Raw genomic sequence first — 15,671 nt, 5'->3', positions numbered from 1 at the left:
ACGTGATGTAATGAGCACTGGGTGTTATTTAAGACTGATGAATCACTGCCCTCTACGTCTAAAACAATAGCACACTCTATGGTAATAAATTGAATTTGAATAAAATTCAAAAAAAGAAAGTGGCTGCTATATATTTATTTAGTCTCTTTTAATCTAGAAGAAACTTCTACAGACCCTAGCACTCCTGATTCTTCTTTTTCATGACACTGACCTTTTGGAAAAGTCTAGGCCACCTGCCGTACAGACTGTTCCTATATACTGAGTCTTCTTTGTTTTCTCATGGCTAGACTCAGGTTCACATTTTGAGCAAGCACATCTCCCATGCGATGGAACATACTTGTTCTTGCTTCATATTATTGACCACTAAGTGGTCACGCAAGAGATGACTTCTCATCTCCCCACCATAAAGAACCTTTTCCTGTTGTAATCAGTACTCTGGGATGCAAAGCCCATTCTCTTAGATTCAGTTATCCAAACTGTTTCTGCCTTCTCACCTCCTATCTGTCCTTCTATTTCAGCCCCCACACCCCGAATATGGCCTTACTGTGGTCACCAACGACCATCAAGATGCCAAAGCCATGAGGTACTCTCCACATCTGCATCATCGAGCTCTCAAGGACTGGGTGTAAGAGCTCGGCCCCTCCTCAGGGGCAGGATTCACATGAGTACTCGCAGCACTATCTCAGTGGTTGGCACACAGTAGGCGGTCCAGGGATCTTTGTAGAAAGAAGAAGTGACTACGCCCCTTGAGAGAAAGTCAGGATTTGGAAGCAGGGGGCCTGGTTTCAAATCTACCTCAGCCATTCATCATTTAAGGAATGGGTTGACTTAAATTTGTGGTTTTTAAAACTTCGAGAAAACTGTGTAGCCCTTGAAGTGTTCTTTCAATAGGATCTTATGGAGAGGCAAGTGTAGGAAGCTGAGAAGATGGGGCTGTTTTGGTTGAAGCAGGCACTGAAGGCAAATGGTGTGCAGGCCCGCAAAGCACTGGAGAGGTTCAAGCAGGAGGAGAAGGGGCATACTCTCGTGGGTCCTGACTGCCAGCCTGAGAAGTCTGAACTGCAATCTGTAGCATTAGTTTTCATTAGTGGAAGGTGAGTTGGGAGCTCACTGTCACAGGTCACTGTGGGAGCCATGCCTCGGGGGAGGGGGAAGAGCAGAGCAGGAGAGCACAGTGCAGGGTCAGCGCAGGGTGGAGGCAGGAGGTCAGGAATTATCCCTTGTCCTCTCTGTGTCTCGGTCCCCTCCTCTGAAGTCCTTTGTTTATCAAATGCTCTTTGAGTCTTTCTCTCCCTTTATATTCAAGTGTCCCTCCTGGCCAGGAGGGGAGCAGCATGTCACTAGATGAAGAGAAGGGTTAGCAGGGAGTGGAGAGGCAGAGGCCCCCCGTGCTTGGAGGGGCTCAGGCTTTTTGCTGAGTGATTCGATGACCTGAGAAGCCTGTCCATTGTCCAGGCTTTAAAGGGCCACTGCCCCTTACCATTAACCCAACTCAAAACAAAGGCCATCACCAGCTCAGACAAATAAGCTGCTTAGCCAGACCTCATGCATCATCTTGTCACCCACCCTGGGGCCCAACGGGGGAATCTTAGAAGAGCTAAGCACTGGAGTGGGACTCAGCGGTTTCCATTGAGGGGGACTGTGGCCCAGGGCTAGGGACAGCCACCACAGTGTGCACACAGCCTCCTCTTCCAGGCGGGGGGTGGGGGGGGGGGAGTGGAGGGGGATGGCGGGAGATCTCTGATCTGCCAGGGAGGTTCTCTGAGACCTTTGGCTTCCTGGACATTGTCCAGAAAGGGGGATCATGGCTGTTGGCGGAGGGAAGGTGGCCTGCGGGGGTGAGCTGAGCCTGGGCTGAGAAGCCAGGCACACCTGGGATACAAAGTGCCACTTGCTATCTGTGTGACCTTGGTCAAGTTATTAGACCTTTCTGAGGCTTGGTTGGGTCGCGCAATAACCAGAATACAGACAACAATAATGATAGTGTCCATTTAAGTCTTTAGAACAGTGCTGTACTTTGCTGTGTACCTCGTAGCATTATTTCACATCGAATTCTAACGATGCGTGTGAGGCAGGCATTACTATTGTTCCTGTTCTATACATGAGGTAAAATGGAAACTCAGAACTTAAATCATTTGCTAAAGGTCTCAGCTAGTAGTGGCAGAGCCAAAAATCAGACCCACACTCTCAAGTCTTCTGCTCTTGAGTCCCCCAGTCACACAGACACACGGGAGGGAAAGGTGAAGCACTTAGCACAGCACCCGGCTCCCTGTAAGTGGGCGGGAATGGGGTGTGCCCTTCTGTCACCCAATCCAAAGGTATGTCAGGCCCTCCTCCGTTCCTGAGGCTGTACCTGCCACCCTCTCCCCTCTGCACGAGCTCTGGGCAGCACAGATTGCCCAGAAGGACCGACTGCCTTCAGTCCACACCACTCGCTCCATTTCCACCTCAAACCCTGGGGAAACCGAGGCTTCTCAAGAGGGCTGCTGCAGGGGATGGGGGAGGGGGAGAGGTGGAGACGGGCCCCTGCCATACCAGCTCCTTCCTGGAGGACAGGAAGAGAGCCTTGTCTTCCACTCCTGACCCCTGCAGCAGACCTGGATGTTTCCTCTACCTGTCCCCCATGCACCTGCCACACATGGAGGGCACAGACGATGTATGGTCCCAACTTTCTAGCACACGACCCCACGCAGAACACACACCTGGAAAAATCTGCTGAATGAATGAGGAAATAAATGTTTCCAAACCCCGCAATTAGGCTGGGAGTATCTGGTTGCAGGCAAATAACTGACTTGCAAAGCGCGACCGTCCCAGCTCCTCCTTACACCTTCTCCTCAGCTGCTGGAGTAGTTGTGATTAGGTACCACGGCCCGGCTGGCTAAGTGGCCCTCATTGATTTCTCACTGTTCGGGAGTCTGGAAAGCCCAAGATCAAGTTCTGACAGGGTTTGGTGTCTGGTGATGGCCCCCTTCCTCACTTGCACGTGGCCACCTTCTTGCTGGGTCGCACGGCAGGGAGTAAGTGGGCGATGGTATCCCTTCTCCTTTTATAAGGACACCAGTTTCTGCTCAAAATAGGGTTCCACATTCATGACCTCAGCTGGCCTTACTCACTTTCTTAGAGGATCTGTCTCCAATACAGTCATGGCTTGAGGGGGGGACTAGGGCTTCAACAGGTGGTTTTTGTGGGGACACAATTCAGGCTAGAGCAGACCCACAGATCATTACACTAAAGCTCACTTCTGGGCAGACTTTGAATGTGGAAACTTCCTGGGCTCCTTGGGAGTTAAGCTCTTCCTCCAGTTTGCACCCAGCCGGAGCCTCTCCCGGCATTAAACTTCTGCAACCTCACACACGCCGGCGCACTTGCCTCCTTGCTCCCCCAATGGATGCCTGCTTCAGGACGGGATGGTTCAGGTGTGTGTCTGTCTCCCCAAAAGCCAAACAGGTGAGAGGGCTGCTTTCTGTTCTCCATGAACCCTGGCACAAAGTAAGTCTTTAATAATCATCTGCTGAAACGGAATTGGTTCTGAAGGGTAAACAAGCTTCATTTCTTCCCAGATCACTCCAAATCAGAAAGCGCTTCCACTGTTCTCACTCTAAACTAATGAGGTTTTGTTATATTCGGAAGCCTCTGCTCCCTGTGATGCCAGGTATTCATGGTGGGCCCTGTGTCTGGCACCAGGCATGTTCCCTGTCCCCTCCAGAGCCATGTTAGTTTACTGTGGCCACAGCTCCCTGGCGGGAGCCCAAGAGTAAACAAAGAGAGCGGAGGGCTCCTGGGAGGAAGGGCTTTGGCTGTGGCTGCTGTGCTGAGTCAGGCCCTCAGCCCGCCAGCAGTGGGAACAAGTCAAGGGTTGGGGGGGGATGGGTATGACAGGGATCTGGGCTTTGGAGGGATCACCCCGGGACAGTGCGAGGATGGAGGAAAGGGAGAGACAGCAGGTAGAGAGGCCCATCAGGACACAACAGCAGTAGTCCAGGGGAGAAAAGACATAGTAGGAAATGTCTTGGCTAAGGAGAGTAGGATTTGCAAAACTAGAAAATAGGTAAGTCATTTCAACTTCCTTTTTTGCTCCTTCCCAAGATGGTAGCAGACAAGTCATCACAACTTAACCTTCCAGCAGCTAACCTCCTCACCATTTGAAAACACACCCCATTCTTTGCCAAAGATGACAAGAGGAGACCAGCAAATGCTGAACACACCCGCTATAATCTCAGTATCTAAGACACTGTCCCCTACGGCCTTCGAATGAAACAACTGCCAGATTGCTCTCTCATCCCATTTTACAGACGGGTAGCTGGGTGAGACAGGAGAGTCTGGATGATATCACACAGCCAGTGGGGAGAGAAACTGGCTTCCTATCAGTGGTCTCTTCCCCCAGAGCCTCCACTGCGGCAGCTGAGGAAAGTTCTCTGGAAGCGCCGGTACAGGTATTACCATTGTGAGTCTGGGCAGCAGCTTCCCAGAGTTATTTATAGAAATGTGATCCGTTCAGGAGAGAAGGAGTGAAGCCTAAATGAATTACCAGTCATTTTCCTCTCCTTTCAACTCTGGCGGGAAGGCCAGCTGACCAGAAGGAAAAGACATCACAGCGTTTCATCGGGTCCCAGATATCAACACTCAGTTCCTGGCAGTATGGGGAATGGAAGCAATGCAGGGAGCTCCAGCAAGCAAGGCTGGGCTCTGTTTCCAAGACCCCCTGCTATGTTTGCTTAGCTGCTGCCTTGGCCTCACTCCCCTCTCCTAAATCTCTGGAAATCATGCAGGAGGGAGAGAAGGATAAAGCTCAGGACACCCAAACAGAGCTGTTAATTGTAGCTCCTCCAAGTCTGGGTAGGCATGGAGGAATCTGCCTTCCTTCCTAAGATACCTGGCCAAAACCTTTTGTCTTCCAGGAGGGGAACAGGAAACTAACATTCATTGGGTACCTATGATGTAAGAATCATCATGCTAGAAGCCTTGACCATATTTCCTTATATATACAGCAATTTTATGAAGTACTATTCAAACCAACATCCATTTAAAGAGGAGGAAATAGACCCAGAGAAGTTAATCAACTTGCCGGTGGCGACACAGCACAGTAAGGATCTACAGGCATCCATAATATATCTTTCCCTCCCATGGCTCTTCATTGTGCTGTTTCTGTTTTTCTTCTGCCTTTGGTCCTTTTGGCCTTTTATCGCAAAGTGAAAATTTTTTTTAGTTGTTTAATCTCAAAGACCTATATAAATAATGGCAGTTGAGAGGGAGAGAGAGGAGGGGAGAAAGGTGGGGGGAGGAAGGAAGCCACATGGTTTCCTAGTCCAAACCGGGAGCCATTAACCAGTGATGGGGGATCCAGCTGAGCTCAAAGCACCCAGCTCAGACCTGACGACAGGGGCAGAGGGCAAGGGGCTCTGAGGGGAGGGTGAGAACGGATCACTCAGAGAAGACCACACTTAGGAGAGGCAAGAAGGGTACACTCTGGAAGCAGCCAGAGATGTTTATTCTCAGAGTGAGCAGGCTGCAGGGGGGTCACAAGGGAAGCCTAGACAGAGTACTGGGAAAAGGCATGGGGCCGGGTGTCCTGCCCATGCGATTCTGGGCGCGTTCAGTGCCAATGGACATTAAAGCACTCGGAGTCACATGCAAGATAGCTGCTTTCAACCTTTTACATGAGGTCGAGGAGGAAGTCTCACTTTAGCACTGGTGTGTTTTTAACATTAACACTTGCAAAGTTCCCTGCTTAACAAAGAGAAGCAAACCTCCTCTCTGTGTCCTCAAGCAGGCATTCTTTCGTCAGACTGACAACCGCTTCCACTGTTTCTACTTCTGTGGCTACCTTCTAGATATGGCAAGTGAATTGCAACAGAAATACATGATTTTCTTATAAAGTAAATAAATTCGGGGCACCTGGGTGGCTCAGTCAGTTGAACATCTGCTTTCAGCTCAGGTCATGATCCTGGGTTTCTGGGATCCAGCCCTGTGTTGTCAGGCTCCTTGCTCAGCGGGGCGTCTGCTTCTCCCTCTCCCTCTGTCCCTTCCCACCCCCATCTCTGCTGTGCTCCCTTCCTCTCTCTCTCTCTCAAATAAATAAATAAATAAAGTCTTAAAAGATAAATAAATAAATTCACTTAGGTTTTAAAAAAAAAGTTGGTAAAAGGAGGCAGGGCAGGAAAGGAAAGAGTGGCTCATGTGGGCCCACCACATCACAGACTGTAACCGGCTTGGGCAATGCTGATGTCCTCCAGCTCTCCCACCACGCAGCCTAGGAAGCGGAGGGACACAGGACAAGGCTTGTGCAGGGTCACACTGCAGGTCAGAGGCAGAGTTGTTCTCAGCAGCCGCGTCTGCAGCTCCCAGGGATGTCAGCCCCCTCACCAGCAGGTTGCTATGCTGAAGGGTCACAGTGAGGCCTCTCCAGGCGAGGTGTTCAGCCAGAAAACAGAGCTTATATGGATGTGGGCAGGCCTTCCAGGTTGGACTGACCCACTGTGGGCAAATCTAGACCAGGTTCAAAGCCATGTGGCAAATGGGCAGCTCAGGGCCAAGCTGCTTGTCTCTCTGAGCAGGTTTCCTCCAGCGTATGATGGTGCCTCCTGCATGCCAGGTAAATCCCCCCGTGCTGTGGATCTGGGCGGGTGACAGATGTGAACGCCCTCTGGGAACGCGAGGGCTTCGCAATGTTAGTTGTATTAATCTCTCAAACTCTCCGTGGGCTCCTTCCTGGTGCCTCTTCAACAGTCTGGGCCCTGAAGTGTCAGGGGATGCTCTAAGACATGGTCTGGTGTCCACAGGGCCTCACGGAGCAGGCCACTAACATTTCAGTGGGGACACAAACCAGGCTGAGTTTCCAGATGGAAAAAGCCCAGACACATGGCTAACGCGCCTTCCTCGGGGGGTGGTCTAGGAATTCCTAGATCTAATCAAGTCGTATGCCAAAAATGTTATTTTTGTACTTTTAATGCAATGGTATTTGGGGAAATTAGTGAAAAAGGAGCTGCAAAGAGTCTACAACTGTGTCACGTGAGTGACTAATTAAAGGGCTCTGGTGCTCCCAGGACATTTGGTTACATTAATTCAAAATGTGACCTGTTTATTTTGCAAGGTCAGGAAGAAGCCTTACCTCCTAGAAAGCCAATGTGGCAATTAAATTAGAGTCACTAGAGTTTGCCTGAGGTAATGTATGAAAAAGGGCTTTGTAAACTGTATAAAAACAAAAGTCACCTCTGTGTGGCTGTCCCCACTGCCCCCAATTAGGGGGGCACAATGGCCTGCCCCGGGTGGGAAGCCACAGGTGAGGGCTTGTTGAGTTGAGGGAGGTACCTGGTAAGGTGGGAAGGGCATGAAGTCTGGGGCCACGCTTTGAATCTTGACTTTGCAGCCCTTGGATGAATCATTTCATCTCTGAGAGTCTTCAAGGTTTTATCAGGTATGTGGTTCACTGCACTGTTCCATGGTGGGGTGGAGGGGTGGTGGTGGTGGTTTTGTGTGTGGGGAGGGGAAGAGGGCTGGCAGAAAGGAGGAAGACAGAACATGAACTTTGTTCACTTGTGACTGTAGCCCCTACAAGCGGGTGCTCAGCAGAGAAGATAAAGCCTTGGACAAGGCCCACCTCAACGGACCTGCAGTTGAACATGGAAATCAGACCTGGATCAGAAGGTCCTCCGACTGTTCGGGGGGAGTGTGTACAGAAGACAGCGGGGCACTAAGAAAGAAGGTCCACACACCTGAGGGGCTGTCAGGAAAGTTCCTTAAGAGCTCAGAGTTGCTGAGTTCTAGGTTCTGGTAAATTGAACCCCTGGCCTCTTTTCTCCTGGATTCCCCTGCAGGGAGCCCACCAGTCTGCTGGCCTGGCCTCTTGAGTTCCCGTGTCTACAGCAGAGGGGGCTTGGCCTCTCTGAGGAGCTGTCACGGATAAACAGCAAGCTCTTATAAAGCCTTCCCAGGAGCGACTGGGACCTGCAGCCTACTTTCTACGTGTCAAGCTCTCTACTTACCTCTCTAACCATAGGCAAGTTACTGAACCTCTGAAGCCTGATACCCCCATTTTTAAAAAGGTGCAGTTCGGGCCCACCATCCATTAACCACCATTCGGAAATCGCCAAAACTCTAAGACCAGAAGTTCTATCGAAATTCTTTTCATGGCAAAACTTGAACTGACACGAGGCTTTTTATTCATTTATTTATTTAAGATCCCATGAGTATAGCTATTCATGTTTCAGTGCAGAAATACTGACGTGTTTGATGACCGTGGACCATCTGAGCACTCTGGGAATGTTAAGAAAAATACACCACATGAACTGTATTTTCTTCCTTCAACCTGAACACTTCTGAATTCTGAAATGCACGCTGAATCCAAGGGGTTCATTTAAGAGATTCTGATCCCATCGGTTTAAGACCTGTTTCATGGGATCTCTCTGCTTAGAATGCCCTTCCCCCCCTCACCTGTCTGGATAACATCCACAGACATTTCAAATGTCATCATGAGTGAATGAATAAAGGAACCTACCAATTTGTCTTGCTACTAGGAGATAGGTAACTTAACTTCACCACACAGCTGGTATAAATCTATTTACCAATGAGAGTATTTTAATGCAAGAGAGAGGAAAGGTAAACAGAATTGCCTGAAAACTTCACACAAGCCCCACAAACTTCACACAAACCCCACAAAACTTCACACAAACAGAATTGCCTGAAAACTTCACACAAACCCCACACAAGCTCCTTTACCTCTGGGGCTGGGGGAAATACCCAGACCCAGTACCTACAGCTGACACGGAACAACTAAAATAGGTTCCAGGAAATTCTCAGTGAAAGGAGACAAAACCCTCTCAACAGTAGGAAACAGGCACAATTTTGCCTTCTGATTTCACAGTGACTAACAAGGACCTAGGCAGACTCCCTCAGGGGAATCTGGATAGGTCCTAAATTAAGTTGAATTTTTTTTTGTTTTGTTTTGTTTTAAGAAAACACTTTTAGAAGGAGCTGGCATACATAGCAGTGTTTCCCATTTAGAAAGAAAAATAAACACTCCTCCTCTGGATTAGAAGTCAAAACAAAATAATCCCAGCTGCTTAAGACCTGAGAAAAGTCAATGAAACTGCCAAAAAGTGATGTTGACCAGGGTGACTAGCTTGAAAAATGTGTAAGGTGAGGTGGAAAGGGCCCAGTGCAGGATGAGGGGTGTGGGGGGATAATAGAAAAGAAAAATAGCCATGGATAGCCCAGTGTCCAGGACTTGCCTCTCATGAAGCAGGACCAAAATTTAGTGTCTAAGTCATTTATACTTATTCATCTTTGAAATGTCCCCAGTCCTTACAAAAATACAGCTGAAAGATGCTACTCTAGGCATTAGACAGAACTGAGTTCAAATTTGATTCTATCAGTTAGAAGCTGTGTGATATAGGGGAAATTACTTAACCTCTCTGGTCCTCTACTGCCTCAATTTGACTTAAAACTGGCTATGTCACAGGATAGATATGAAGATTCAATGAGATTCAACGAGATTCCAAAATTCAATGGAATTAAACACTTGTCACGTAATAGGTACTTTATAAAATTTTGTGAAGTAATAGGAATCTAACAACTTATAATTTTTTTAAAGAAATTCTCCTAAAAAATCTTTAAATATTTTTTCTTTGGTGGAATTCCTCTTCTCTTCCCAAGTCTCCTACTAAGGGGGAGACAAAGAAAAACTACAGAACTACCCTTCAACCCAGCAATCACACTACTGGGTATTTACCCTAAAGATACAAATGTAGTGATCTGAAGGGGCACATGCACCCAAATGTTCAAAGCAGCAATGTCCACAATAGCCAAACTATGGGAAGAGCCTAGATGTCATCAACAGAGGAATGGATAAAGAAGGTGTGGTATATACAATGGAATATTATGCAGCCATCAAAAAGAATCTTGCCATTTGCAATGACATGGATGGAACTAGAGGGGATTACGCTAAGGGAAATAAGTCAATCAGAGAGGGACGATTATCATATGATCTCAGTGATTTGAGGAATTTGAGAAACAAGACAGAGGATCATAGGGGAAAAGAGGGAAAAATGAAACAAGATGAAACCACAGAGGGAGACAAACCAGAGACTCTTAATCTCAGGAAACACACTGAGGATTGCTGGAGGGGAGGGGGAGGGAGAGATGGGGTGACTGCGTAATGGACACTGGGGAAGGTATGTGCTATCGTGAGTGCTGTGAATTGTGTAAGACTGACGATTCACAGACACGTGCCCCTGAAACAAATAATACATTGTATGTTAATAAAAAAGAAAAAACACGACCTGGTATTGGTAAGAAAACATAACAAATAGGGGGACGGTGGGAAGAAGAAGACAGGAGCCTTTAGAATGAAGCAGGCTTGGGTATGAATCTTCAACATGCCCTGGAACTATGGGCAAGTCACTGGCCTTTGCTGGGCTTCATTTTCCTGGCAGAGACATAGGAATACATGGAAGCTCAAAGAAGTTAATGCATGTAAAGAAAGACTTACACGCAGAAGGTGCTCATTACATGTAAATTCTCCCACCCACCTCTCGCTCACCTAGGCTTTGAGAAGAAACTGACAGCTTTCTCTGAGCTATTTATTCCCTGACCCTCTTAAATATTACCCTCCAGGTTTCTCAAGTCTCTTTACTGCAGAATTTAGGTTATGACAATTGACAGAAAATTTACTATTTATTCTATAAAGTTTCTCTGGGGTAGGGACAAAATACCCACTTAATCCTCACCACTTCCTTAGCTTTTTGGCTGTGACTAGTTGATATTTTAGTGAAATCTTTCTTCACATTTATCAGTGTTTTCTAGATGGTTATCCTTGGGGGCGGATTAGGACTTTGATCACATAAAGAGCTCCTTTCCCTGTTTTCTTTCCTGTGGGGACAACGAGCTGGTCTGTAATGCCCCATGCGTTCTCACTGCACTTTACACGGGGATTTTGGCTGGATGGCTCGGAGGCGTCGAGGCCCTGGGAAGAGCAGCCCGGTTGACACAGCTGGGGGCGCTGCGCCTCTGGGGAGCCCCTGGAGAGTGCAGCCGGAGCTCCTGGGGAGGCTGGCTTCCAGAGGGTCAGGCCTCCCCCGCAGGGCGCTGAGTCAGCTCCCACTAAGGAAACCACTTCAGTTTCACCCGCCAGGAGCCTGAGGGGCTGCCTTTGTCATTTAAAGTACATTCTGAATTCAGTCTCTGAAGCGGGCCTCAGAAGGAGCCAGAGAGCAAGTCATCCATTTAGGGTGCTCTCTAACCATTCTTCAAGGGTTTCCCCATTTCAGAGATGGAGTGACTGATGGTCTGAGAGGTTAGGTTCTTTGCCAAGGGTCACATGTCCAGGACCCCACAGTCCTGGCTGTCTTGGCTGTACTTTGGCCCTTACTCAGTTTGTGCTGCTTGCTCATTCATTTCTTCTTTTATTAAATGGGCATGACCCAAAAAGTGCCCTTAAGGCCAAGCACCAAAGTGTTAAAAATGGTTATCTCTGGGAAGACAGGATTACAAGAAAACTCTGCTTTGTACCTTTCTGTATTGCCTGAATGTTAACGAGCCTTGTTACTTTTTGTAATGGACAAAAACAATGATGATAATCCCATTAAAATAACTTTACATTTCTTTCATGAAAATAAATCCAAGCCTTAGAAACATATATTGGGGCCACCAGGCACCACAGTCCATTCACTAGTGCCAGGCTCATGCCAGTATCAGCACGCCCTTTTGCTCCAAGAAGACCGCTCGGTTTGGGGTTTCAGTGAGACTCACTGGCTCTCTCGGGACCCACCAACCCCAGAGCAGCAGACCACTAAAAACCCAGACTCTCCCTTTGGGCACGGGACACATTTATAACCAACCTTTACAGTGAGCCCCCGGGACGGAATCAGAAGTGTCTCTAGGTCCCCTGGGGAGTGGGACGAGCACCAAGGAGCACAACTGAGCAGACAGCTTGTAGGCCAAAGTACCCCCATCTTCCCTGCACATCAATAATGCACGACTGCTATCAATTTGCTGTAGAACTTACAACAAAGTGGTCATTCTCGTTCAGTTATTTAGCAAAGGGAGAGATCAAGGACTTCAATCTCCTGCCTTCTCTTTTACCCGCAAGGCTTATTTACCCAGATGAACAAAGAATGCCATCGTGTGTGTGTGTGTGTGTGTGTGTGTGTGTGTGTGTGTGTGTATACACACATGTCCCCCCCTCCCCCAAGTAAACTTGAGAAGGCCACTGGCTGCTACATCCCTGTCAGCACCAGACGACACTGATTCAGAGTACTGCAGCGATTGCGCCATCCCTGTATGATAGGGACCTGATGCCTTGAGAGGGACAGTCATTTGCCAAAACAAATATCCAGTGAGTTACAGAGCTGGGCCTTGCACACAGGTTTTCTCCCTCCTGGTCCATGGTTCCTGTTCTTGTGCCTAATTTAAAACATGAGCAGCTACAATCTACAGAGAAGCAGTGACACCAAACCACCAAAAGGACAATGCCACTCTAGGGGAGCACAAAGTTAATAGGCCCTGGAGGATGGTTTGGCTTTTGGTCATAGAGACTGTAGGACCTAAGTCCTGGTAGAAGAGAACCATCAAGTCCAAAGCCGTCCTGTCTGATTTTCAAAGAGGACAGAGGCTGTACACCATCCCTTCTCTTGGAGGTTTTTGGCATCCCTGCAAAGAAGTGGATTGGCCTACAACCTGGGTCTGCTAGCTCCAGGTGAGTCTCCGGCTCTTCCACCACACCCTCCCATTACCTCTTCTCCTTAAGAGAGTCAGGGCACAGCTTAGAAGAAGAGTGCTTATTATGGGCAGATCCATGCTTAAGCCCCCTGGCTCTCTCTGCAGCCAGCATTCAGTCCTGAAGCTGCTTGGGACTCCAGGGCCCTCTGTCTCCTGGCAGTGTGAAAGTCAAGAACTTTCCAAGCCAGCGCTGGCCTCCAGGTAGTATCCTTTCTCCCAGCTTTCCTCAGGCTTAATGGGGGCACTCTCCTATGGGTTTCTTAGGCTACGTTGTGAGAGGCTCCAACCATGCAACAAGTGGTAGTGGAGTGCACAGTCCTGGCACAGAGGAGGTAGCCAAGCCCTGCTACTGACGTTTTAACCTTTCCTTTCTATTTCGGTTTGGATCTCTGCTTCTGTGTCTTTGCTTGCGTGGATCTCCACCTGACGCTTCTGTCTCGTGTCTGTCTGTGTGTCTCTGTCCCGCAGCTCTGTCTACCCCATGTCTGTCAGGGGAGCGAGGACAGCAACACCCTGATCCCCCGACCCCCACCCAGTTCGCACACCCCAGCGGCGCATCGGGGCAGGAGCGGGACTGCCTGAGCCGCGGAGCCGCGCCAGGCCCCCGAAAACCCCGAGCCCCCCATGCACCAGGCCCCTCCGCCCCTGCAAGCGGCCCAAGCAGGCAGATTAATCAGCATCGCCAACGAAAGGAACACACACACGTGCGCGCGCGCGCACACACACACACGTACGCACACAACACCCACAGAAGTTAGGAAGAGAGAGGGACTTACCGTTCGCCGCGACCCCCAGGCTGGCGGAGCCACTTTTAACTAAGAATGAATTAGGGACAAACTCTTCCTCAGAGTCTGAGTCCGGGGTTGGCTGGGCCACACCGCTGCCTAGCAACCGCCTCTGGCTCTCATTGGCCGGAGGGGAGGGGGGCGGGGAGGGGGACTGTTCAATAGGGGTTGATGAAGCAGATGAACAATGCAGGGGAGCACCTGCGAACCACAAAGACAAACACAGACAGAAAAAAATAATGAAAATTGGTTTTGAGGCACACGGGGAGGGGGAGGGAGCAAAATAAAACACGCATCAACGGGGGAGGGGGCTCCCCAAACTGGGCGATCTACTGCACACGTGGTCTGGGGGCGGGGCTGATCGCCTCCGCAAAGGTAGCGGGAGCAAACTCTTTCCGAAGAGCTGGGCCTCGGGGCAGAAGTCTGCAGGGCCTGTAAAGACCGTACCCCTCGGAAACTCACGGGAAGCCCTTCCTGCTTTACCTGTTCTCCGAGAGAGGCCGGAAAACCTGGGGTCTGGTTCTGGCGGGCTGCGCTATCTATGGAACAGCTGCCCTGCTCCGAGCCTCAGTGGCCTTCCTGGTAAAATGAACAGCTGCATGCGTGATCGCGGAGCGCCCGCAAGCGGGCCATTCTGTGGTGTCACTGAAGTGAAATGATGTTCTTATTAGTGAGATTTTTAATCGGACATGTCTGGAAAAGGCTCCAGGACTCATAAAAGATAGAGCCGGAGAGAATGATCCAGGGCCCCCTTCCATCCCTCGCATTCTAGGATTTGAACACACTGTTTGACTTTCCTCAGAGTTGAACATTTTAAGATTTTTAAATCTTGCCACTCTCTGCAAACTCCCTGAGAGCAAGAGCATTAGCCGTCTTTTCCACATCTGTATCCCCAGTGGCTAGCCTAGTGCCCAGCATGCAGTAGGCACCAACGAACTATTTGCTGAATGGGGAGTTGCAGGTGTCTAACACATTAGGCTCCTCCAGTTCTAATCATCTCCAATAAAATAATTCTGTAATTTTAGGACGTGAATATTCTGTGGGTTCCAAGATACATGAAGTCGGTATGTTTTGACACCAAGTTTCTACCACGTCAGGGTTCTGAGTCTAAAACCTCAGCCTAAAAAGCACACTCCCAACTCTTCAGAAGGAGAAGATGATGTTCTGGGACAAGGCCTGTGAGATCAGACAATCTGCAGTTCGATCTGTGGCTGGCGTTCAGACATGTGCAGTACATCGTCCGCAGGAGAGGGAACATAAGCACAGACATACACAAGTATACAGTACAAGACAATGCATTTGCTTGACAGCACGGGCTGCTTCTTTTCTTCCACCTTGACTGATACACTGAAAACTTAATCAGATTTATCCAGCTTTTCACAGAGACCAAACCTTAGGAAACATAATGCAACTTGGACACATCATCATACAATTCGGCAGAGCTTTAAGGGAGAGGTGGCACGGGAAACTGCTGATTTGGGGTGGGGGAGGAGAAAGCCCTTTGTGGTCTATCTACCAAGAGGTACTCTCTCAGTTCACAACCACCAAGTCCTGCAGGATCTTGTAGGTTTCACGATGCTGATGTCAACCCCCACACCTCACCACATGTGATGACATTTTATCCAGATGCTGCATATGCCATCTGGTTCATAGTAGAAATTTAGTAAGAGGACTTGAGATGGCAGGGATCAATGACTATAGTACAGTCTCTGCATGGCTCTGTGTTCTGGTTTCTTTACCTACAAATAGGGGTTAGTATTCTCTTCAAAATAATCTCAACCAAGGGTTCCCAATTCACCCTGTGTGAACCTTCCCTGACACCACTTACTACACAGCACTCTAAGGGGATCAATCCTTTCTCTAGCCTTGACTGTACTTCTGCCATCACATTTGCCATACTGTCTTTGCAGTTATCTGCATTTATGTCTCCCACATAAAAGGATATGGCATACTCTTGGGGCACAGCACATTCTTGGAGTGGGTTTTAGAGTTCAACAGAATTGGGGTTTGCATCATGACCTAGTCCCCTTTTAGCTGTATGTTCTTGGGAAAATGACTTCTGGTGCCTTGTTTGTATGTGAGGCACCCCTCCCCTTTGACAGAGTTGTTGTGAGGACCAAAGATACCGTATCTGTGCACACGGTATGTATGAGCAAGTACGGTCAGTGCTCA

At 48.8% G+C, this 15,671-nt stretch overlaps 1 protein-coding gene across 4 annotated transcripts in view; it reads right to left on the bottom strand.

The window, feature by feature from the left end:
* The window catches only part of TENM4 (teneurin transmembrane protein 4), a 2,938,802-nt gene that overhangs the window by 270,718 nt on the left and 2,652,413 nt on the right, over window positions 1-15,671 (bottom strand). For all 4 annotated transcript variants that reach the window (XM_047690277.1, XM_047690278.1, XM_047690280.1 and 1 more), the window contains one exon: window positions 13,491-13,700. In XM_047690277.1, the coding sequence (XP_047546233.1) occupies window positions 13,491-13,700 (210 nt within the window). The remainder of the gene's footprint in view (window positions 1-13,490; window positions 13,701-15,671) is intronic.

The sequence above is a fragment of the Lutra lutra genome, chromosome 10 (genome assembly GCF_902655055.1).
Source record: "Lutra lutra chromosome 10, mLutLut1.2, whole genome shotgun sequence".
In the NCBI taxonomy this organism is placed as follows: domain Eukaryota; kingdom Metazoa; phylum Chordata; class Mammalia; order Carnivora; family Mustelidae; genus Lutra; species Lutra lutra.
Note: the sequence above shows the minus strand (reverse complement) of the source record. Positions and strands in the feature narration are given on the sequence as shown.